Source organism: Rana temporaria, chromosome 3 (genome assembly GCF_905171775.1).
Source record: "Rana temporaria chromosome 3, aRanTem1.1, whole genome shotgun sequence".
NCBI lineage: Eukaryota > Metazoa > Chordata > Amphibia > Anura > Ranidae > Rana > Rana temporaria.
In genome coordinates, this window is record NC_053491.1 from 111,974,333 (window position 1) to 111,997,241 (window position 22,909).

A 22,909-nucleotide genomic window follows, 5' to 3' on the forward strand; every position below is an offset into this window, starting at 1 on the left:
CGCAAAAAAACTGCAACGCATTTAGGTGCTATTGAAAATGAATGGCGCCTGAACATGCGTTTTGCCATTGCAGATCTCCAGTTCAGCACATTGGTAGGCTGCGATATAATACTTCATAACGCTTTAATGGAGAGAATTGAGATCATCATCATTCATCATCATTATCATCATCATTCATTATTATTATTCATTATTATTCCTCATCACCACCCAGCAGTGTGCAGATCTCCCCTCGCTCATACTATGAATACATACGATGTTATCACTGCTGGAGCCGTTCTCCTCGCTGCATGTCGTGTTGCTGAGGATACAGTGTTGCAGTGGTTGCTATGGTGACGGCGGATGCCCCGCCTCCAGGAACTTTCGAACAAATCAGAAGGACCGATTAGATGATAAAGGGTGGGATGGGATGGATGCGGCTCCCCTGTAATAATCAGCTCTGTGAGCTTTGTGTATCAGGATATATTAGGTCAGAGAATGCTTATAGCAGAAAGACTTATATTTTATATGTCCGGGTTTAATAATTATGGTAACAAGACACTCACATTCCAATCACAGAACATTAGACCTTCCTAACATGGCTGCCGGGAGCGGACGTCACGCACACCAGAAGGCCGGTGTCGTCATGACGGCGGTGACGCAAGCTCCTCCAGCCTCGGCCGTGTGCAGCGTGGGCTCCCGCAGCCATTGCAGCTCAGAGAGGTCCCAGTCAGAGTGTCACGGCGCAGGCTCGGTGTAGCGCAGCCGCTCTGAGGTGAGTGCCCTACCGCGCAATCTCCAGCTATCTCAGCCCTGCTGGCGCAGCCGCAACACGGAGCTCGGGCTCCGGGGCTCTGCCAGCAGCTCCGCCCAGCATAGTGCTGGCCGGGGAGCGCAGCGGGAGTTCGGAAGCCGGGGAGGCGTGTGGGGGGCTTCAGAAAAGGCGGGGAGGAGGCTGCAGGCCGCGCTAGGCCCGTGTACATGCTATACTGTACTGTGCTGGGGCGTGGAGGATGGGAGCCAGCGGCCTGAGTCCTGTGTGTGAGAGAGTGTGGACGGCCTCAGTGTTTACTATGAGCGGAGAAGGCCTCTCGCCTCTGTGTGCATCGCACTGTATACATACACCTCTGTGTATATCGCACTGTATACGTACACCTCTGTGTATATTGTACTGTATACATACGCCTCTGTGTGCATCGCACTGTATACATACGCCTCTGTGTGCATCGTACTGTATACATACACCTCTGTGTATATCGTACTGTATACAGACACCTCTGTGTATATCGTACTGTATACATACACCTCTGTGTATATCGTACTGTATACATACACCTCTGTGTATATCGTACTGTATACATACACCTCTGTGTATATCGTACTGTATACAGACGCCTCTGTGTGTATCGTACTGTATACAGACGCCTCTGTGTGTATCGTACTGTATACATACGCCTCTGTGTATATCGTACTGTATACATACACCTCTGTGTATGTCGTACTGTATACATACGCCTCTGTGTATGTCGTACTGTATACATACGCCTCTGTGTATGTCGTACTGTATACATACGCCTCTGTGTGCATCGCACTGTATACATACACCTCTGTGTATATCGTACTGTATACAGACACCTCTGTGTATGTTGTACTGTATACACACACCTCTGTGTATGTTGTACTGTATACATACACCTCTGTGTATGTTGTACTGTATACATACACCTCTGTGTATGTTGTACTGTATACATACGCCTCTGTGTATATTGTACTGTATACATACGCCTCTGTGTGCATCGCACTGTATACATACGCCTCTGTGTGCATCGCACTGTATACATACACCTCTGTGTGCATCGCACTGTATACATACACCTCTGTGTGCATCGCACTGTATACATACACCCCTGTGTATATTGTACTGTATACATACACCTCTGTGTGCATCGCACTGTATACATACACCTCTGTGTATATTGTACTGTATACATACACCTCTGTGTATATTGTACTGTATACATACACCTCTGTGTGCATCGTACTGTATACATAAACCTCTGTGTGCATCGCACTGTATACAGATGCCTCTGTGTATATTGTACTGTATGCATACGCCCCCGTGTGTATATCGCACTGTATGCAGACACCTCTGTGTATACTGCACTGTATGCAGACACCTTTGTATATTGTACTGTATACAGACACAGGCTTTGCTGCACCCCCAGCTGAAGTGTCACTTGTCTCCTCCATGTCATGAATGGGGGGGGGGGGGCTCAGATCCTGACCTCACTGTGCCCCCGTCCCCCATATACAGTGTATGATCCATATGTTGGATGAGTGGGGTCCCATGTAGAGGTGTGCTTTAGGTCTCCTATATCTTGTTCTAGTATGTAGCGGCCTCCTGAAATGTAGTCACACAATGCATGGCGGCGCTCTGCATCCTATTGCTTTATTCTTCTGTGGTTGAGAAATGACATTTCCTATGTATGTGGCAATCTTATTTCTCATTGATTTCAGTGGAGTGCAGTCACCTGAAGAAATATAGAAAGCATATTTACTATTGTGTTCTATAGATTGGCTTGTTTGTGTGTAATGGGGCTTCTGTTTACTATCCTCTGGAAGGAAGAGACAGCTGGAATCTGGTTATGGGGAGCAGCCTCTCCGCCTCTCCTTACTACATTCATTCAGGGCCAGTTCCCACCATGTGCAGTCCAGAGTCCAATAATTTTTACGATTTTGGTTTGGCCAGTAGATGAATACTGCCCCTCCAAAAGTCCCATTTAGAGGAAAAACTTTCTTTAATTTTCTAACTTTTTATATAAGGACACCTACCTATCCAGGGAGCCGGAAATGTCCCATCCGTTGGCTCTCGGTGCAGGCATCCTTACTAAGGGAAACAGGAAGTGAAGCCTTGCGGCTTCACAGCCTGTTTCCTACGGCACTAGTCGCGCATCGCTTTCTAAATGGTCCTGTCATTTTCTGGGACACACACAGGCCCAAAAGGCTACGGGGGAAAGAGGGCAAAAAAAAAAAGTGGAAATTATGTTTGGAGCTGCGCCCCTGTACAAAAATGCAAGAAAAAGGTATGAAAAAAAAAATCCAAAAACAAGGGGTGTGCTTTCGGTTTCGAAGGTGTTTAATTTTTGCCTGGAACGCAGCTTTAATTATACGCATTCAGAATTGGATCTGGAGTGGTGTGAACCAACCGTTAACCCTTTTGCTGCCAGAGCCGTTTTTTGCACACATTTAAAAAAAATAATTTTAGGCCTGAAGATTACACAAAACCCACAAACATATATATTTTTTTAATAAAAAAAAAGTGGTAGTTCCATTATTTTAGGGCAAACTAATGCAATAAATTACCCAAATGTTTAGTAAAATATAAAAGACGAGGTTGCGCTGAGTTAATAGATACCCAACATGCCATACCTTAACATTTTTGTGCGCCCGTACCCTAAATTTTCTATAGGCGAGGCTTCAAAAGCCCCCTATAGGTGTATCAGTTTAGTGTTACGGAGGAGGTCTTGTGTTAGAATTGCTCTCACTCCGTTGCATTGGTGTAATTTTATTTTTTCATCACATAGGGGACAAAAAGTCCACTATGTGATGATTTTTTGGTGACAGGTCCTCCTTTATTGAGCATGTCTCCCCTGTGCGCCACTAAATGTTTTGCTTTGCAGATGGCATTGCAAAACATTTCCCAGTTGAACTAGCCAGGGACACAGAGCTTGACCCAAAAGTGACATCAGAGATGTCGCTTTCCAGGTCAGAAGAAGAAGGGGAGGAGAGCAGACGTGTGTCCGCTCTTTTTCACCCTCCATGGAGATCACGGGCCCGCCGATGGGCAAGCGGAGCCCGGTAAGCATGGTGGGGCGTGGCACCAGTACCGGGGGTGCGAGAGCGATTGGGAGGCAGCGGAGCCTGGCGATGAACGGGTTAAAGGATACGTTCACGTTTTTTGTTTTTTTTTGCAAGTAATTTTTTTTTTATTCTGTAGGAACTTGTACATCTACAGCATTGCGGTATTGATCAGCAGATCGCTGATGCCATACAGGTCTCTGCAGACTGTCGGTGTGAGACGTTTTCCCATACATCATACAGGCAGGCAGTTTCACACTGACAGGAAGAATCAATGAGCTACTAGGGGTGCACATCTTCACTGGTCTCAAATCAATTCAATTGCATCGCAATTACTGCGCAAGTGCGCTTGGTTAAAAACATTTTATCCAAAAATTCAAGCAGTCAGAAAAACATTTTTTCTCCAGAGGGATGGGATTAGTGACACTGGCACTTACCGGCTCTCAACTAACCTGTCAAACGTCTGGTGTCATAACTGATCACATGTGCAACACCATGGTCGTTGCAGATTAAACAGAGGCCTAGATGGCAGCTTCCATGGCTGAAAAGGATAGGATAGGTTCAGCAGGAACCAACTGATATTCGCTATGTGCGTACTCTTCTCTGTTCCACAGAAGTCGGTCTACCAACTGGCTTCTGTCGAATGGTCATGCTGGAAGATCAGCATTCAATCAGCGCTAGCAGCCAATGGCTGCAAATGCTGATCAGTGCATTCTGCCGCAGGGTGGGGGGAGGGAGCCCCCTCCCCCGTCAGAATACAAAGACACAGCGGGAAAGATCCCTGCATTAACATCACTTGTGTTTGATGTGGAGATCTGTCAGTTTTTTTTTTTTTTTCTTTTTTCTTTTCATTCAGCCCTCCCGATTAAACAAACAAAAAAAAAAACGTGTGTGTGTGTATACATATATATAATCTTAACCACTTGCCCACCAGCAATGTACCCATAAATCGATAGACTTCAAGTGGTTATACTGGGATGCATCATCCATTTTTTTTTTTTTGAGCTGGCAATCGGCTCTCTTGTAAAAGCTATCCTAGCGGCTAAATAGCCTCCAGTCCCATTGGGAGACCCGAGCAACCATCTAGCGCTTCGGCTGGCTGATCAGAGAGCTGAACAAAGACTGGATTGACTATGGTAACCTGGAAGCGATGACCTGACATCATGTTTAGCTGTATGTCAACAGCACCATTTTCAAAAAATCAAAAGCATTCAAGAACCCTGATCTTGGTTTGATCGAACTCTTTTAAGGTCAGAGAAGGGATGACCTAGATCTCTCAATAAAGAGTACATGTCATTTGCTGTCACAAGGGATGTTTACATTCCTTGTGACAGCAGTAAGTGATCAAAAAAATAAAAGTAAAGCACCAGTGTAAAAATAAATCATTAAAATATATAGAGTGCCCAGGCCATCCCCACCTCCAAATTTGTGTTTGAAAAACCGCTGTGCAAATACCATGTGACACAAAAAATTGCCAAACCCACCATTTTATTCTCTAGGGCAGTGTTTCCTCAACCTTTTTCCAGTCTGGGCGCCATTGAAAAGTATTTTTGATCAGGAGGCAGCCATGGTCGTATACATGCTGTGGCATGAAGTGATGGGGACCACGCTGAAACTTCCCTGCTACCACCTGCACTGCACGTACTTGTGGTATGGTGACTCTGCATTTAAGGGATTGAACCAGGCACTGCGCAGGCACAGTCTGTCAAAATTCAGTTCTTGCTGCCACTGTGAATGAGCCCTAAAAAAACAATTCTGATCATACAGGATTAAAGGTAAAAAATAAATGTAACATGCATACAAGAGTGAGTACATGTGACAACACTGAAGAAATTACACTTTGCTACACTGTAGTAGTTTAGTGTACAGCTTGTATAACAGTGTACATTTTCTGTCCCCTCAGAATAACTCAACATAATGTCTAAACTGCTGGCAACAAAAGGGAGTACACCAAAAGTGAAAATGTCTAAATTGTGCCCAATTAGCCAATTTCCCTCCCCAGTGTCATGTGATTCGTTAGTGTTACAAGGTCTCAGGTTTGAATAGGGAGCAGGTGTGTTAAATTTGGTGTTATTGCGCTCACTCTCTTACTGGTCACTGGAAGTTCAACATGGCACCTCATGGAAAAGAACTCTCTGAGGATCTGAACAAAAAGAACTCTTGCTGTACATAAGGATGGCCTAGGCTATAAGAAGATTGCCAGGACCTTGAAACTGAGCTGCAGCACGATGCCCAAGACCATACAACAGTTTAACAGGACAGGATCCACTCGGAACAGGCCTCGCTAATGGTCGACCAAAGAAGTTATGTGTGCGTACTCTGTGTCATATGCAGAGGTTGTCTTTGGGAAAGACGTATGAGTGCTGCCAGCATTGCTGCAGAGTTTGAAGGGGTGGGGAGGTCAGCCTGTCAGTGCTCAGACAATACGCCGCACACTGCATTAACTTGGTCTGCATGGCTGTCGTCCCAGAAGGAAGTTTCTAAAGATGATGCTCAAGAAAGCCCACAAACCGCCTTTCTGAAGACAAGCAGACTAAGGTCTGTGGTCTGATGAGACCAAGATAAACGTATTTGGTTCCGATGCTATCGAGCGTGTGTGGTGGCGACCACGTGAGGAGTACAAATACAAGTGTGTCTTGCCTACAGTGAAGCATGATGGTGGAGGTGCCGTGGTCTGTGGCTGCATGAGTGTTGCCGGCACTAGGGAGCTACAGTTCATTGAAGGAAACAAGAATGCCAACATGTACTGTCACATACTGAAGCAGAGCATGATCCCCTCCCTTCAGAGACTGGGCCGCAGGGCAGTATTTCAACATAACGACCCCAAACACACCTCCAACATGACCACTGGCTTGCTAAAGAATCTGAGGGTAAAGGTGATGGACTGCCAAGCATGTCTCCAGACCTAAACCCTATTGAGCATCTGTGGGGCATCCTCAAATGGAAGGTGGAGGAGAGCAAGGTCTCTAACATCCACCAGCTCCGTGATGTCATCATGGAGGAGTGGAAGAGGACTCCAGTGGCAACCTGTGAAGCTCTGGTGAACTCCATGCCCAAAAGGGTTAGGGCAGTGCTGGAAAATAATGGTGGCCACACAAAATATTGACACTTTGGCCCCAATTTGGACATTTTCACTTAGGGGTGTACTCACTTTTGTTGCCAGCGGTTTAGACATTAATGGCTGTGTGTTGAGTTATTTTGAGGGGACAGCAAATTTACACTGTTATACAAGCTGCACACTCACTACTTTACACTGAAGAAATTACACTCTGCTACAATGTAGTCACATTAAAATATTTACAAAAATGTGAGGGGTTTACTCACTCTTGTGAGATACTGTACGTGCATATAAACATACTCTATGTGCATGTACTGTACATACAGGTGCATCACATTAACTAGCATATCAAAAAGTTAATTTATTTTAGTAATTCAATTTAAAGCGGAGTTCCACCCAAAAATGGAACTTAGCTTTTCTGGTTCCTCCACCCTCCGGTGTCACATTTGGCACCTTTCAGGGGGGAGGAGATACCTGTCTAATACAGGTATTTGCTCCCACTTCTGACAATAGATTGCCACAGTTTACACGGCAATCTACGCCATGTCTGGCCCCTCCCCTCTGCTGTAATCTGGGTGACACACAGGTCCCAGAAGATGGCAGGGACCAGTGTGGACATGCAGCGGGACTCGCCCATGCGCTGTAGGGAACCAGGCTGTGAAGCCCCAAGGCTTCTCTTTCTGATCCCCTTAACAAAGATGCCGGCGCACGCACCAGGGAGCTGAGGGACAGTTCAGGTAAGGACAATGCGTGCACCCTGGACAGGTAAGTGTCCTAATAAGTCATCAGCTGCAGTATTTGTAGGTGTTGGTGCTTTTAGCAGTGTGGGCAGGTGCCTAGTCCTGCTGGAAAATGAAATCGCCATCTCCATAAAGCTGATCAGCAGAGGGAAGCGTGAAGTGCTCTAGAATTTCCTCGTAGTGGTTTGCGCTGACGTTGGACTTGATAAAACATAGTGGGCCAACGCCAGCAAATGACATGGCTGCCCAAATCATCAATGTCTGCCAGGCTGTCAAAACCAGCGAATGAGGAGCAGGGTGGCAAATCTGTCCTTGGGACAGAAGATTCAGATGACCAGGAGGGTCCACACCATAGTCTGCCAGGAGTCTGAGGTCTGAGTGCCAAGTCCTTCTGGATGTGTAGAGAATCACCTTCTGTATGAGTTGGATGTGTAAAGAATCACTAAAACTCCCTCCATCTCTGATCCAAGTAGATGAGGAAGGAGCTTTAGAGGAGGAAGGGTATAGATCAAATTTTATAGAAGCATTCACTGCAAAGGTTTGAGACATGTCCTTGGACCAGGTGGCTGATGTCTGGCAGACATGGCAGGACCTGCAAGTGAAAACAAGGCCTTGGAAAGGCCACCCATTCATTTATCCACAGGTCCTTTTATTAAAGATTGATTTGCTCCCCACAGGGATGGGTAAAGTCTTATTGAGACCGGTAGTGGCTGGACCAACAGTAGGGCCAGTTCACATTCTTAGGAAGCTGCCCTCAAAAGAATATTGCTGAATAAAGCACTTGGGGGTCTCTCAGGATTAAGCCAGTCACTCTACAAAATGGGCTGCAAAGGGAAGTGTACTGGGCAAGATTTGGCAGGCCGAAGACTTTTATCCACTAGACACCGGCCCATTTTTTGCTTTTTGCCACTGTTACTTTAACTGACAATTGTACAATTACGCTGTACCCAAATCTTTCTTTTAGTGGTATCTGATCACTACTGTTTTGTGTTTGTTTGTTTTTTTTGCGCTATTTGAACCGGTTCACACTGGGGCAACCTGGGATCCGACTTCAAGTTGCCCCAAGTCACGCGGTCGAGAAAATGAATGGAAGTGAATGGGAGCTGTCTTAATGTACACTACTGAAGTCGCTCCGACTTCAGAATAGGTTCCTGTACTACTTCTAGGCGACTTGTAGGCAACTTATACCCATTGATTTCAATGGAAGTCGCCTCAGTAGTCGGATCACTGTCTTAACTGAAGCAACAATACAGGAAGATAACATACATTTCTCAGGCAAACCCCTCCCTCCCACAGAGCTGATTGTTGTTTGATTGGCCACTGGAAAGCCTCCTGTCCTGGAGGCGACTTGAAGTTGCCTTGTAAGTTGCCTGATGATTCATACTCAAGTCGTGTCCAAGTTGCCTCCCAAAGTCATGCTAGAAGTCGTGTTGCCCCTGTGTGAATGGGCTCTAAGCGAAAGAAGACCAAAACGTTTAAAAAAAAAATATTACTTTCTGCTATAAAACATCCAATAAAAAAAAATTCTTCATAAATTTAGGCCAAAATGTATTCTGCTACATATGTTTGGTAATTTTTTTTTCTCAATAAGCGTATATTAATTGGTTTGCACGTCTACAAACTATGGTGTGAATATATACTGGTCCTGGAATATTTATTTATTTTTATATACTAGTAACGGTGGCAATCAGCGACTTATAGTGGTACTGTGATAGTATGGTGGGCGATATGATGCTTTGTGGGAACCAGTGACTAATCACAGCATGGCCGCATGCGGCCCCTACCTGGAAGTGCTGGATCATGTACTAGATATGTGATCCAGCTCAGGAGAACTGCTCTGCCGATGTACTCCTATGCGAGGTGGTCGACAGATGGTTAAAGTAAGTTAAAGCGGGGGTTCACCCAAAAAAATTTTTTAACATTACATTCAGCCGAGTTGTTAGAATGACAATCGGCTGTTTTTTTTTGTAATCTCCTTGCCGTACATACCTTTATCTTTATATATATATATATATATATATATATATATATATATATATATATATATATATATATATATATATATATATATATATATATATATATATATATATATATATATATATATATATATATATGTGTTCACCGCGGCTTCTGGGTATGGAATCTGCGGGACTGGGCGTTCCGAATTGATTGACATGCTTCCGACCGGCGCATACAGAGCGTCACGAGTTACCGAAAGAAGCCAAACGTCGGTGCGCAGGCGCCGTATAGAGCCGACTCGCAGTCCGGCTTCTTTCGGCAACTCGTGACGCGCTGTATGCGACGGTCGGAAGCATGTCAATCAATTAGGAACGCCCAGTCCCGCAGATTCCATACTCGGAAGCCGCGGTGAAAATGTATATATAAAATGGTATGTACGGCAAGGAGATTAAAAACAACAGCCGATTGTCATTCTAACAACTCGGCTGAATGTAATGTTAAAAATTTTTTTTTTGGGTGAACCCCTGCTTTAACCTTTGGAACACGTAACATGTTCCAGCTACTGCCTCCTTAATCCCCCCCTCTCCCTGTGACAACAAGTGGAGTTTCTTCTCCCTGCAGCCGTTGTCACTTTTTAAGGCTGTGCAGGGTTCTGTCCATACAACCGTGTCATTTATTCACAGATTCCTGTGAATTAAAGCGGAGTTCCACCCATTTAAAAGTCAGCTGCAAAAAATCTAGCTGCTGACTTTTAATAAATATACTCGCCTGTCCCACAGTCCAGCGATACCGTCGCCCGAAGCCTCTCGGCAGCGCCGCCATTGTAAGTGTGGAAGCCCAGCCGTGACAGACATTGTACAATTGTCCTCCTGGATGCTGCCGCTGGAACTTGAGAGTTCTAAACCCAAAAGTGCCTAGTTACCCTAGGAGGTAACTACCTCCTCTCCTTGTCCATCACTCCCCTGCATTCATCCTGGGCTCAGAGTGGAGTAAGAGCCGATTGCAGTTTTCTGGTATTGACTCAGAAAGCTGAGGGGGGGGGGGGGGTGTTGCCTATGTGATCAACAGATGTGTGATTTTTTTTATTTATTTTTTGCTAACTTTTTTATTATTGAACAAAAGGTAGTTTCAGATATGTTGCACAAACTTAGTGATAAAACCCACACATAGTGTACGTAAGCAGATTCAGTGTTGGTTCTTCAGAGCAGCATCACAAGCTTGCTTTACTAATGCATTATCTGAATAAAGACCTTGTGCTCCTGCTCCACGTGCTACAAGAGTTATCTGAACATATCCAAAGTAGGGATTGACTATTATCGGTGCGGACAATATTTAACTTTTTTTGAAGAGTTGGTAACAAACTTACCAATATTGCTTCAAGTGGTTGTACTGGGGTGATGCCTGCAGCTGTACGCATCGCCCCGGGATCCATTCTTTAGGGCAGACGGTCAGCTTTCTTGTAATAACAACTGATGCAGCTAAGCAACCACTTGGCCGTTTTCAAAAACAGCGGGAGGGGATTGCTTTTTTCCGGGTCTCAGATGTAGTAACCCGGAGGCGCTATAATGACAACACTTCCGAATTACTCTCCTCCTACAGGTGCCAGTTTTAAAAAATGGAAAGTATTCAAAAATGCAGATCTTGGCGTTTTGAATACTTAAGTGAGATTCCTCCATAAAGAGTACCTGTCATTGCCCATTACTGTCACAAGGGATGTTTACATTCCTTGTGACAGAAAAAAAAAGTGATTTAAAAAAAGTAAAAGGACAGTATAAAAATGATGGCTACAGAATATCGGCCTTAAAGAGGAAGTAAGCCCTGGTGGGTTTTCCTTGCCTGCAAAGTAAAGGCATAATGTGTTTAGTATGCATGGCATACTAGCATATTATGTGACACTTCCCTGCAAACGAAGCACGCGTCATCCCCGCTGCAGGCTGCATTCATTTTCGCCCATCTTCCTTCCAGGGCTGTGGACTGGCTGTGTGGCTTGAACCATGTGACTTCAGAACGCATGCTCCGTTGACAACATCGGCGCAATATACAGTAAATATCTTCTAATCGGTATTGGCCTTGAAAAAAACAATATCGGTCGACCCCCCCCCCCCCCCCCAATCCAAAGCAACCTCCCAAAATCTTCCTGACGTGGCCCAGTTCCAGCACAATCTGACAGGCAAACATGTTTGGGAAAATATTGCTCTAGACAGGAACTGATAAAGTGTATATAAACTCTTAAAGTGATTAATTGTAAAGTCTTTTTTTTTGTCTTTAAAAATACCAAACATGTTATACTTGCCTGCTCTGTAAAATGGATTTGCACAGAGCAGCCCAGATCCTCCTCTTTTCTGGTCCCTCTTTGGTGCTCCTGGCCCCTCCCTCCTGTTGAGTGCCCCCGCAGCAAGCGGCTTGCTATTGGGGCACCCGAGCTGAGCCACAGCTCAGTGTATCCATTAAGACATGGAGCTGCAGCCCGACCCCTGCCCCCATTTTCTTCTCATTGGCTGACTGACTTTGATAGCAGTGTGTTCCTGGCAGGACCACCTAATAAAAATAAAGGGAAAAAAGCCTGGAAAAGGGAATGCAGCCACAGCATCTAACGGTCTGGTAGGCTGCAATCCTATTATATTTTCATTCTTGGAGTAGGATGCACTTTAACCGCTTAAGGACCAGCCGCCGCCATACTGTGGCAGGTTGGCTCTCCTGGGCAAATCGCTGTAGGTATACATAAGCCGTTTTCAGAGCGATAGGGGGCACGCGCGATGCCAAAGCCAATGCACGTGTCCGGCCTGCGATCGCTCAACAGAACGGGGGATCTGTCAATGTTAACAGACAGATCCTTGTTATGACAGGGGAGGAGAGACAGATCTCCTCTTCCTAGTGTTTAGGAACAGCAATATCTCTCCTCCTCCAGTCAGTCCCCCCCACAGTTAGAAACACCTCCCAGGGAACACATTTAACCCCTTGCTTGCCCCCTAGTGTTAACCGCTTCCCTGCCAGTGATGTTTACAGAGTAATCGGCTAATTTTTATAGCACTGATCGCTGTATAAATCTCAATGGTCCCAACAATGTGTCAAAAGTGTCCGATCTGTTCACCGCAATGTCGCAGTCCCGCTAAACATCGTAGCCCATCACCATTACTAGTATATGAAAAAAAAATAATAATAATGCCATAAATATATCCCCTATTTTGTAAACATTATAACTTTTGCGCAAACCAATCAATATATGCTTATTGCAATATTTTTGGTAAAAGAAATGTAAAATACATATTGGTCTAAACTGATGAAGAAATTTGCAGAGGTGATCAAATACCACCAAAAGAAAGCTCTATTTGTGGGGGGGGGGACATCAATTTTGTTTGTGTACAACTGCGCAATTATGAGTTAAAATGACAGTGCCGTATCGCAAAAAATGGCCTGGTCATTAAGGGGCAAATCCTTCCGGTCCTTAAGTGGTAAAATGAATCCAAACCCAAGAACCAAAATGTTAATATAATGCAGATTACCTGTCCTTCAGTGTGGTGGCTGTTTAGTATTCTTTTTAACACATTTCACCTAATGGTGCTGCCAGTAGCCAACTTCATGTCCTGGGTGACAAATAACTCACTGTACAACCTCTATGGTGGGGAGCATTGTCACAGTGGCAAGTGTTTTGAGATTAAGACCCCTTCCAACCTCTTCCCCCATAACCCAAGGGGGAGGTGTTTTTGTAGCTCACAGAGAGCTGTTGTAACCTATTTTGTAGTTCATTGATGGGATTTTCATATAGGCTTCTAGTCAAAACTGCAATTTTTTTTTTTTTTTTTTTAAACTAGTAGAAGCTAAATCCAGAAACAGCCTTAAGGCCGGGTTCATACTGGTACGACATGACTGTTGTACGACACTCAACCTGCTTTGCCCTGCACAATGAGTCCTACTACTTCGGTCCTCCTTCCATCCAACTTGAATAAACAGGATAAGATTTTGCTCTGACTTTGAGATACTAGCCCGACTTGGCCTTTAACTAATCAAAGCAATCCCAGTGAGACTTAAATTCCTTTTACTGCTGCTGTAATCACCAAGTCGGATGCTTAGGATGAAGATCCGACTTAAGAAGTCGGCACTCGTAGGGAACCATTGGTTTGTAAACCTCATTCGACATGTGCTCCCAAAGTCAGAGTGTAAGTCGCACCAGTGAGAACCGGGCCTCATAGCTTGGCATATATTTATACACGTTTAAAAGCAATTCGAACAAACTCCATTAAAAACCCCTGCCCAGGGGCGGACTGACAACTCATGGGGCCCCCGAGCAATAGGAGATTATGGGGCCCCCGGGCAATAGATTATGAGGCCACACAGTACACACACTACACACTACACACACTGAAAAGGTACCGGAGAGGCGGGGCAGCTATAATCTTGGGGTTTTTAGACCTAAAGGATGTCGGTAAGGGACATTTCAGCGCTGGCAACCCTGATGAGGGGGCCCCCTAGTGACATGGGGCCCTCGGGCAGTGCCCGAGTGGTCAGTCTGCCCCTTCCTACAGTACTGCAAAAAATTGATGAGCATGTGCCTACAATATCAACACTAGTCTTTCTGCAGAAGATAATTTTAAAGTTTTTGCCTTCTTATGTTAAAGTGGTTGTAAACCCCTTTACAACCACTTTATGTTACAGGTAACGCTATAATAAGGCTTGCATGTAGCTACCCAGGATATCTTCTAAACCTGCATGATCCCCTGTCCTCTGCTTGTGCCGATATCGTATCAAAAATACTTGCCCAAGGGACTAAATCAGACTCCCAATCTACTTGTCCTGAAACTTATTTTTTTCCCAGGATGGAAAATATGAGGGGTTGATGTTTTGTATTAGGCAGAGGTGCTTTTAGGAATGTCTTTTAAAAATTAAAGGGATCTTATGGCAAATTTACACTTGTAATGTTTTTTTGTTTTGATTTGTGTTTTTTTGCTAGAAAATGTCTTGGAGCCCCCCCAAACTTTATTTATTTATATATACAGTGGGGCAAAAAAGTATTTAGTCAGCCACCAATTGTGCAAGTTCTCCCACTTAAAAAGATGAGAGAGGCCTGTAATTGTCATCGTAGGTACACCTCAACTATGAGAGACAAAATGTGGAAACAAATCCAGACAATCGCATTGTCTGTCTGATTTGGAAAGAATTTATTTGCAAATTATGGTGGAAAATAAGTATTTTGTCAATATCAAAAGTTCATCTTGATACTTTTGTTATATATCCTTTGTTGGCAATGACAGAGGTCAAACGTTTTCTGTAAGTCTTCACAAGGTTGTCGCACACTGTTGCTGGTATGTTGGCCCATTCCTCCATGCAGATCTCCTCTAGAGCAGTGATGTTTTGGGGCTGTCGCTGGGCAACACGGACTTTCAACTCTCTCCAAAGGTTTTCTATAGCGTTGAGATCTAGAGACTGGCTAGGCCACTCCAGGACCTTGAAATGCTTCTTATGAAGCCACTCCTTCATTGCCCGGGCTGTGTTTTTGGGATCATTGTTATACTGAAAAACCCAGCCACATTTCATCTTCAATGCCCTTGCTGATGGGAGGAGTTTTGCACTCAAAATCTCCCGATACATGGCCCCATTCATTCTTTCATGTACACGGATCGGTCGTCCTGTTCCCTTTGCAGAGAAACAGCCCCAAAGCATGATGTTGCCACCCCCATGCTTCACAGTAGGTATGGTGTTCTTTGGTTGCAACTCGGCATTCTCTCTCCTCCAAACACGACGGGTTGTGTTTCTACCAAACAGTTCTACTTTGGTTTCATCTGACCATATGACATTCTTCCAATCCTCTTCTGGATTGTCCAAATGCTCTCTAGCAAACCTCTGACGGGCCCAGACATGGGCCCGTACTGGCTTAAGCAGGGGGACACGTCTGGCACTGCAGGATCTGAGTCCCTGGCGGCGTAGTGTGTTACTGATGGTAGCCTTTGTTACGTTGGTCCCAGCTCTCTGCAGGTCATTCCCTAGGCCCAGCGCCCTCCCCCCCCCCCCCCCGCGACGTGTGGTTCCGGGATTTTTGCTCACCGTTCTTGTGATCATTTTGACCCCACGGGGTGAGATCTTGCGTGGAGCCCCAGATCGAGGGAGATTATCAGTGGTCTTGTATGTCTTCCATTTTCTAATTATTGCTCTCACGGTTGATTTCTTCACACCAAGCTGCTTGCCTATTGCAGATTCAGTCTTCCCAGCCTGGTGCAGGTCTACAATTTTGTTTCTGGAGTCCTTTGACAGCTCTTTGGTCTTCACCATAGTGGAGTTTGGAGTGTGACTGTTTGAGGTTGTGGACAGGTGTCTTTTATACTGATAACAACTTCATACAGGTGCCATTAATACAGGTAATGAGTGGAGGACAGAGGAGCCTCTTAAAGAAGAAGATACAGGTATTTGAGAGCCAGAAATCTTGCTTGTTTGTAGAGGATCAAATACTTATATTCCACCATAATTTGCAAATTAATTCTTCCCAAATTGGACAATGTGATTGGATTTGTTTTCACATTTTGTCTCTTATAGTTGAGGTATACCTATAATGACAATTCCAGGCCTCTCATCTTTTTAAGTGGGAGAACTTGCGCAATCGGTGGCTGACTAAATACTTATTTGCCCCACTGTGTGTGTGTGTGTGTGTGTATATGTTTGTATGTATATGTATGTGTGTGTGTGTGTGTGTATATGTATATATATATATATATATATATATATATATATATATATATATATATATATATATATAATCTCCAATACCTTAAACCATATGTTAAAAAGATCACGTTCTAGCAGTGTTTTTTTATTTTTTTAGATCGCATGGAGTTTCATAATGGACTTTCTTTTGATTGTGATATTGTTTCATTATAGAATCTTATGATCTATGTTGACAGTTTGGCAACCATGGAGGATCATACTGTTACACAGACGGATAACCTGACGACCATTGAAGCGCATACAGTGGCTCACACTGTGGCTCATTCTGTAGCCCAACAAGTCCAGCAAGTCCATGTTGCTACATACACAGAACACAGTATGTTAAGTGCTGATGAAGATTCTCCATCCTCTCCAGAAGACACATCTTACGATGACTCGGACATCCTCAACTCTACTGCAGCCGATGAGATAACTGCCCATCTGGCAGCTGCTGGTAGGTGCCAAGTAGTGATAACTGCCAGTTCTGCCTAGTCATACCATTGTTTTAGTTGTGTGGATGAGTTTTGCTGTCAAATGTTGCCTTTTGCATTGAAAGTGCTGCTAAAGCCAATACGTTTAAATTCAAAATGCAGCAAAAGGCATTTGACCCGCTTTTCTGCAGTGCAAATTTATCTCAACAGGACCTGCTGCATTCAATATTGAATTTTAATATTTCCACATCCATGGGATCTTTCAGTTTTGCCCACCCCTCAGTTGGGTTATAAGATTTGTCCTTGTGTCCCTCAATGGGCTTTAAAGGAAAAAAATTTTTTTTTTGTACTTACCGTGAAGTTTTTTTTTTTTTCTTAGGGATACAAGTCCCATCCCTCCGTGTCTTGGCTCTGTGTTCTGCTTCCTCCAAAAAACGGACACAGACTTGCAATGTTTTTTTTCTGCTTACCGTTGGCTAACTTCTGAATGCAAAAACATAACAAATGCATAACTTACTATATCCCCGTCAATTTCTGATGCAGTTGGATAACCTGAATTTGCGGCAATGACATTTATTTGACCAAAGAGCATATACAGTGACTGCAATATATATAACATCTCTCATTTTATGAAGGCTCTTTAGATTAAATGCTGTTGCACCCTTTAGAAAGTGCAACCTATTACACTGTTCAATACAATTTTTGCCAGCAGAGGGCGCAGATGGAACACAAACATGCTTAATAGTCTCGTCGGCAATGCTTTTCTACTAAAGACACATTGCAATTACAAAGTTTTATGGGTAACACATTGGGGTTGATTTACTAAAGGCAAATGTACTGTACACTGCAAGTGCACTTGCTCCAGAGCTTAGTAAATTAGGAAAATTAAGGTAAAGATTTACTTTGCAAAGAATACTCAATCACATGCAAGGAAAATATGCACGTGATCGGATAGAAATCAGCAAAGCGTCCCCTCATTTCAGAAATTCCCCTGCAGTGCCCAGTATATTTGCCTTTAGGCTGCATTTACTATAACGCAGCGTATTTTGCCGCGATTTGTAAACTTTTTTTTTTTTTTTTGACAAAACATTTTACATTGATGTCTATGCCGAACGCCGAAAGCCGCCTGAAAAAAAGGGTCCGGGACTTGTTTCCAGGTGGCAGGCGTACGGCGTTTCGGCGTGAGATGTGAACCATCTCATATACATCAATGTAAATTCGCCCCTCCAGCGGCACGACCGTCGTGCTTCAGGCGTATATACGCCTAGGTGTGAATGGGCTCACAGTAAATCAACCGCCCTGTTAATTGCACTAACGATTTTTTTCATAATCGATTAGTTGGCTGATTTATTGTTTCAATTTAATCGGATAATAGCCTTAAAAAAAAAAAATTGCATTTTTAAAAATGTTTGGGCTAATTTGTTGTTGGGCAGATTACAAAACACAAATTGCCACAAAAACACATTACATGCTTTTCTGCAGCTTCTCCATTGAAGTTTATTGTACCAAAAAAACAAAATGGCACCGTTTTGCGTTAAAAAGTCCTCGCCCTTTCCAAGTACGCAGCAACTGAAAAAAAATCAATCATGGATGTGAACGTGTCCCATAGGAAAACATGTAAATGAACTGTAGTATGTTTCTGCAAAAAGCACCAAAAAACAGTTGTGACCCCAGGCCTGAGATGTTTAGTAACATAATGGGGTTAAAAAAACAAAAATAAGTACAAAATAAGCAAATAATCGCTACTTTGTAAGGGGTTCATTTTTTTACTGTGGGACAGTGAAAGTAATATTTACTGTAGCGATTTGCTTTTTTGTATTATAAAGAGCCAATTTTAGTTTTTTTAACCCCATTATGTTACTGCCCGATTAATCGATTATGAAAATTGAAATCGATTAGTTGTCGATTAATCGATTAGTTGTTTCGGCCACTTGTGGCAGGTGACGTGGCCAGTGGACAATCCGCCACTTGTGGCAGGTGACGTGGCCAGGTGATTTGGCAAGTGGACAATCCACAACTTGGGCCAGGTGACGTGGCCAGGTGTCCACTGGCCACATCACCTGCCACAAGTTGCGGCGGTTTCAGCATTTAAAAACGTGTGTTCAGCAGAGTTTGCACAGCGTCCCAAGTACATAGGGCCTTACGGTTGGTCACACAGCGCTGCACCCCCTGTGGGTTTTTTCCTATTTCAATATTTTAAGGTACTGACCTGGAACAAGCTTGCAAAAAGTAGAGGAATATCAGAAATCTTAGTCGGCATGCTTGTTCTGAGTCAGGACTCTGGAAATATAGCATCCTTTGCATTAATATAACCGCAATATCATTAATGTTTTCAAAAAGAATGTTTATCAGTGGCAGCCTATGTATGTTCTCAATACAGGTTCCCTTTAATGCTAAATGTCTCCCCTACATCTTGGCCCTTGTGGTTTGAAACCTTTCTCTTAATGGATTTTTTTTTTCTGTTGGTTATAATTGTACTCTGTGGTAATTCTGTATTTTATGTATTTTGTAGGGCCTGTGGGAATGGCTGCTGCAGCGGCTGTAGCCACAGGGAAAAAGCGCAAGAGGCCTCATATCTTCGAGTCCAACCCTTCAATACGTAAAAGACAGCAAACAAGACTTCTTCGGTGAGTAGCAGAGAAGGGGGATTTGGAGTACAGAGGAGAGCAGGCTTGGGCTACAGAAGTGAGCAGAGAGGTGGGTTTGGGGGAGAGAGGTGGGTTGTGGTGCAAAGGTTATCGGTAGGGTTTTGGGGTGCAGAGATTAGCTGGGGGGTTGGGATACAAAGGTGTGCAGAGGTCAGCAGAGAGGGGAACATGCAATGTGATTTTGCAACCTATTCATTTGAATGGGCTGCAAATTGCACTGGAACTCATGTGCTCTTCAATTCACTTCATGTACAATCTGCGATTGGTGTGCCGATAACTATGCATTGCCACCCACATGCAGATGGCAAGGGCAATCGCAAAGGAAATGCACACAGAGCACACCTCTGCCGCACCATATTCTGGTGTGAACCAACCCCAGTCCTTCTTTATCCTTCTTTTTTTTTTTTTGTGCCACACCGAAAATGCACTGTTTGCATGGATGTACCATTAAGAATTAATGACACCCCTGTGTGTCTGCTAAAGAGTGTCCTGACATGAAAAAGGTTGAGAAACCCTAATCTATAGTATATCAAATCTGGGTGCTCTTGCCTCTTTCATAAATAATTTTGGTTTAGAATTGTTTAACCTGAATGACCGTTAGGCCTCATGCACACTGGACGTTAAAATAACGTTATAAAAACGCCAGTAGCTTTGCAGTGAGTTTTTTTCAGCTTTTTTCAACGTTCTTTTTCCAATAGTGGTTTTTAGCGTTTTATTATCGTTTTTCCGTGTTTTTTGGTTGAATATATATATATATTTTTTTTCAATTAATCAAAAACATTAAATGCTGGTGAGTGAAGTTTTTGAGCGTTGATCAGCGTTTTATGGACGTTTATCAGCGTTGGAGCGTTTTTACAGCTGAAAAACGTCTCTCAGAACCCACTAGTTTTGGGTTTTTTTTACTGCTCAAAAACGCCACTGCCCAAAACTGCCGATTAAAGCCTATGTGTGCATGGACACATAGGATAACATGATGGAGAGTTTATTGACTGTATAAAAAAAACGTCTACTGCCATAAACAGCTGCTGTAAAAACCAGTGTGCATGAGGCCTAAAAGTATAACTAAAGTTATAAAAGAGGAAGCAGGATTAAAACACCTGTCAGGTTTTTATTGCTCTGCCCTCTCTATTTGTCCTGTTTACTGTTATCACTGAGTGAATGTAAAAGGCAATACCAAATTTTGCATAGTCACCAGACCCAAATAGAGGGAGAATCTTCTAAGAGCTACACTAGTTCTGATGACCCTGGTGACAAAAATGAATTTCTTTCTGCAAGTACTGCCTGCTGTCATACTCTCTACACTCATCTGCTGCACATACTGCCTACTATCATACCCTTCCTGCACATACTACCCACTGTGATACTCTCCGCACTTCTGTCCTGCATGTCGTATATTTTTTCTTCTGCATGCAGTGCCATCATACCCTTCCCACTGCGCTCCTGCAAAAACTGTCCTTCTCACCCTACACTTCCCTCTGGCATACACTACCCGCCATCATGCCCTCTGTTTTCCTCCTTGCACGTACTGCCTACAAAGACACTTCTTTAGCATTGTTTGCAACTTTGCAATATCACCCACCTTGCCCATTCTGGAGCAGGCACACTTTTGCTAGTAGTAATTCTTTATGCATATAAGTTCCATCGAGTACCTTTTCTTCTGTGTTGCAGCCTCCTGTTTGACTTTTCTCATGCTTTGGTTTTGTTGGCAGGAAACTGAGAGCAACGTTGGATGAGTATACTACCAGAGTAGGGCAGCAAGCCATTGTCTTGTGCATTTCTCCTTCCAAACCCAATCCAGTCTTCAAAGTGTTTGGAGCGGCTCCACTGGAGAATGTTGTGAGTGTTTTTACCAATTTTACCAGTGTTGTCTAATTGGGCATTAATTATAAAAAAAAAAAAGTTGCATGACCTGTAATTTGTTCTTTTGAATTCACCGTTATAACATTGATTTGCAGTGTAAGCACAAGCACTTTTTTTTCCTGCTCCAAGATTTGTTTTGTATTTTGTAAGGTTAAAAATATGTGAGCTACATTACCATTGGTTTTCAAATTTGCAGACATCGAGGTTGTCCTCCCACTATTGAGTAATTGACATTTAAGACTTCACTGCCTACATGCTTGCTCTAAGGCAGCCTTTTTTAACCAGGCATCCTGGGATGCCTTGAAGTTTCTTCAGGGGAGCCTTTGTAAAATACCTAAAAATTGCCCAAAAATTGTGTACAAGCCAACGGATGGATAAAGCCTGCTGTTTAGTTACACTAAGCCACAGGTTTTAATTGTGCACCATTACAACCTTCTAGCTGCCAGGGTCCTAACGACCAATGGCATCATCATTTGGTAAGGAGGATGTCGGTCGCCTGCATAGTAACCTTGTTTGACCCTCCTCTGCCCCCTCTATCAGCGTAGGGGTCACATTAGCTGAGTGATGGTGAAAAACTGAGGGAGAAGAGAAATACTGGAATGCTAGTCAGTGCCAGTTTCAAAAGTGTATTTACTTTGGAAAAATAAAGAAAGGGTACCTTGGCTGAAAAAAGGGTTGAGAAAACACTGCTGTAGGATAATGAAGCTAGGATCAGGATTATTTTCCCAGTTTCTTTAATCACTTGCCATCCACCCATTGTAGATAAGCGGATGGGCGGTGCACTCCTGGGGACATTTAAAGTCCCATACTTTTTTATTTTTTGCACTCCCGGGGGCTAGAGCCTATTTAACCACTTCCCGCCCTCAGGACGTCATATGAAGTCCTTGACTTTCAGTGGGGATATCTGAATGATGCCTGCAGCTGCAGGCATTATTCAGATATTATTCTTTTCTTCCGGCGATTTTTTTTTTCTGTGCACCGTAAGAAAGATCATAATGGCTGTTCCGCCGATTGATCGTTCTTACAGGCGATGGGGGCGACATCCCCCGCCGCCCTTAGATGCTTCTCCAGGCTCTCCCGTGCTGTCGGGGACCCGTAGAAAGAATCCTCCGCTCCCAGATGAAGAGCATAGAGATTTCTGGTGACCAGATGGTCACCAGTCATCTCTGACCGTCGAAGGGCACAAAGTTATGACATCACGTCCGGATAGCGGATGTCAACAATACTTTGATCTCAGCTGAAAAGCATCAGATCTGTCTTTTTTTTTTTTTTTTTTTTTTTTTTTTTTTCGAACTGATGCTTTCCAGCCTGGGGGATAGATGTGGGGGTCTTATAGACCCCATATCGCTCCATAAAGAGGACCTGTCGCACACCATTCCTATTACAAGGGATGTTTACAGTACTTGTAATAGGAATAAAGTAATAAAACATTGTTTTCAAAAAGAAAATTTAAAAATAAAAAAATTACAAAGAGGAAACAATAAAAAAATGTATTTTATTTTTTAAAGAGCTGCCGTGTGCTTGCGCACAGAAGCGACCGCACGCATAAACGCTGTTCAAACCACTCGTGAGGTATTGCCGCATGCGTTAGAGACTCAATTCTAGCACTAGACCTCCTCTGTAATGCTATACATGTAACCAGCAAAAAAAATATATTGAAAGTGTCGCCTATGGAGATTT

The 22,909-nt window shown here is 43.6% G+C and overlaps 1 protein-coding gene across 6 annotated transcripts in view; it reads left to right on the plus strand.

Annotated features, from left to right (window-relative positions):
* The first annotated feature begins 645 nt into the window (after positions 1 to 645).
* The window catches only part of NRF1 (nuclear respiratory factor 1), a 76,497-nt gene continuing 54,233 nt past the window's right edge, over positions 646 to 22,909 (plus strand). For 5 of the 6 annotated variants that reach the window (XM_040343248.1, XM_040343250.1, XM_040343253.1 and 2 more), the window contains exons 1-4: positions 646 to 754; positions 16,465 to 16,744; positions 19,234 to 19,348; positions 21,079 to 21,205. In XM_040343248.1, coding sequence (XP_040199182.1) covers positions 16,471 to 16,744; positions 19,234 to 19,348; positions 21,079 to 21,205 — 516 coding nt within the window. In that variant the 5' untranslated portion in view covers positions 646 to 754; positions 16,465 to 16,470. The remainder of the gene's footprint in view (positions 755 to 16,464; positions 16,745 to 19,233; positions 19,349 to 21,078; positions 21,206 to 22,909) is intronic. The other variant, XM_040343249.1, reaches the window with a different exon arrangement.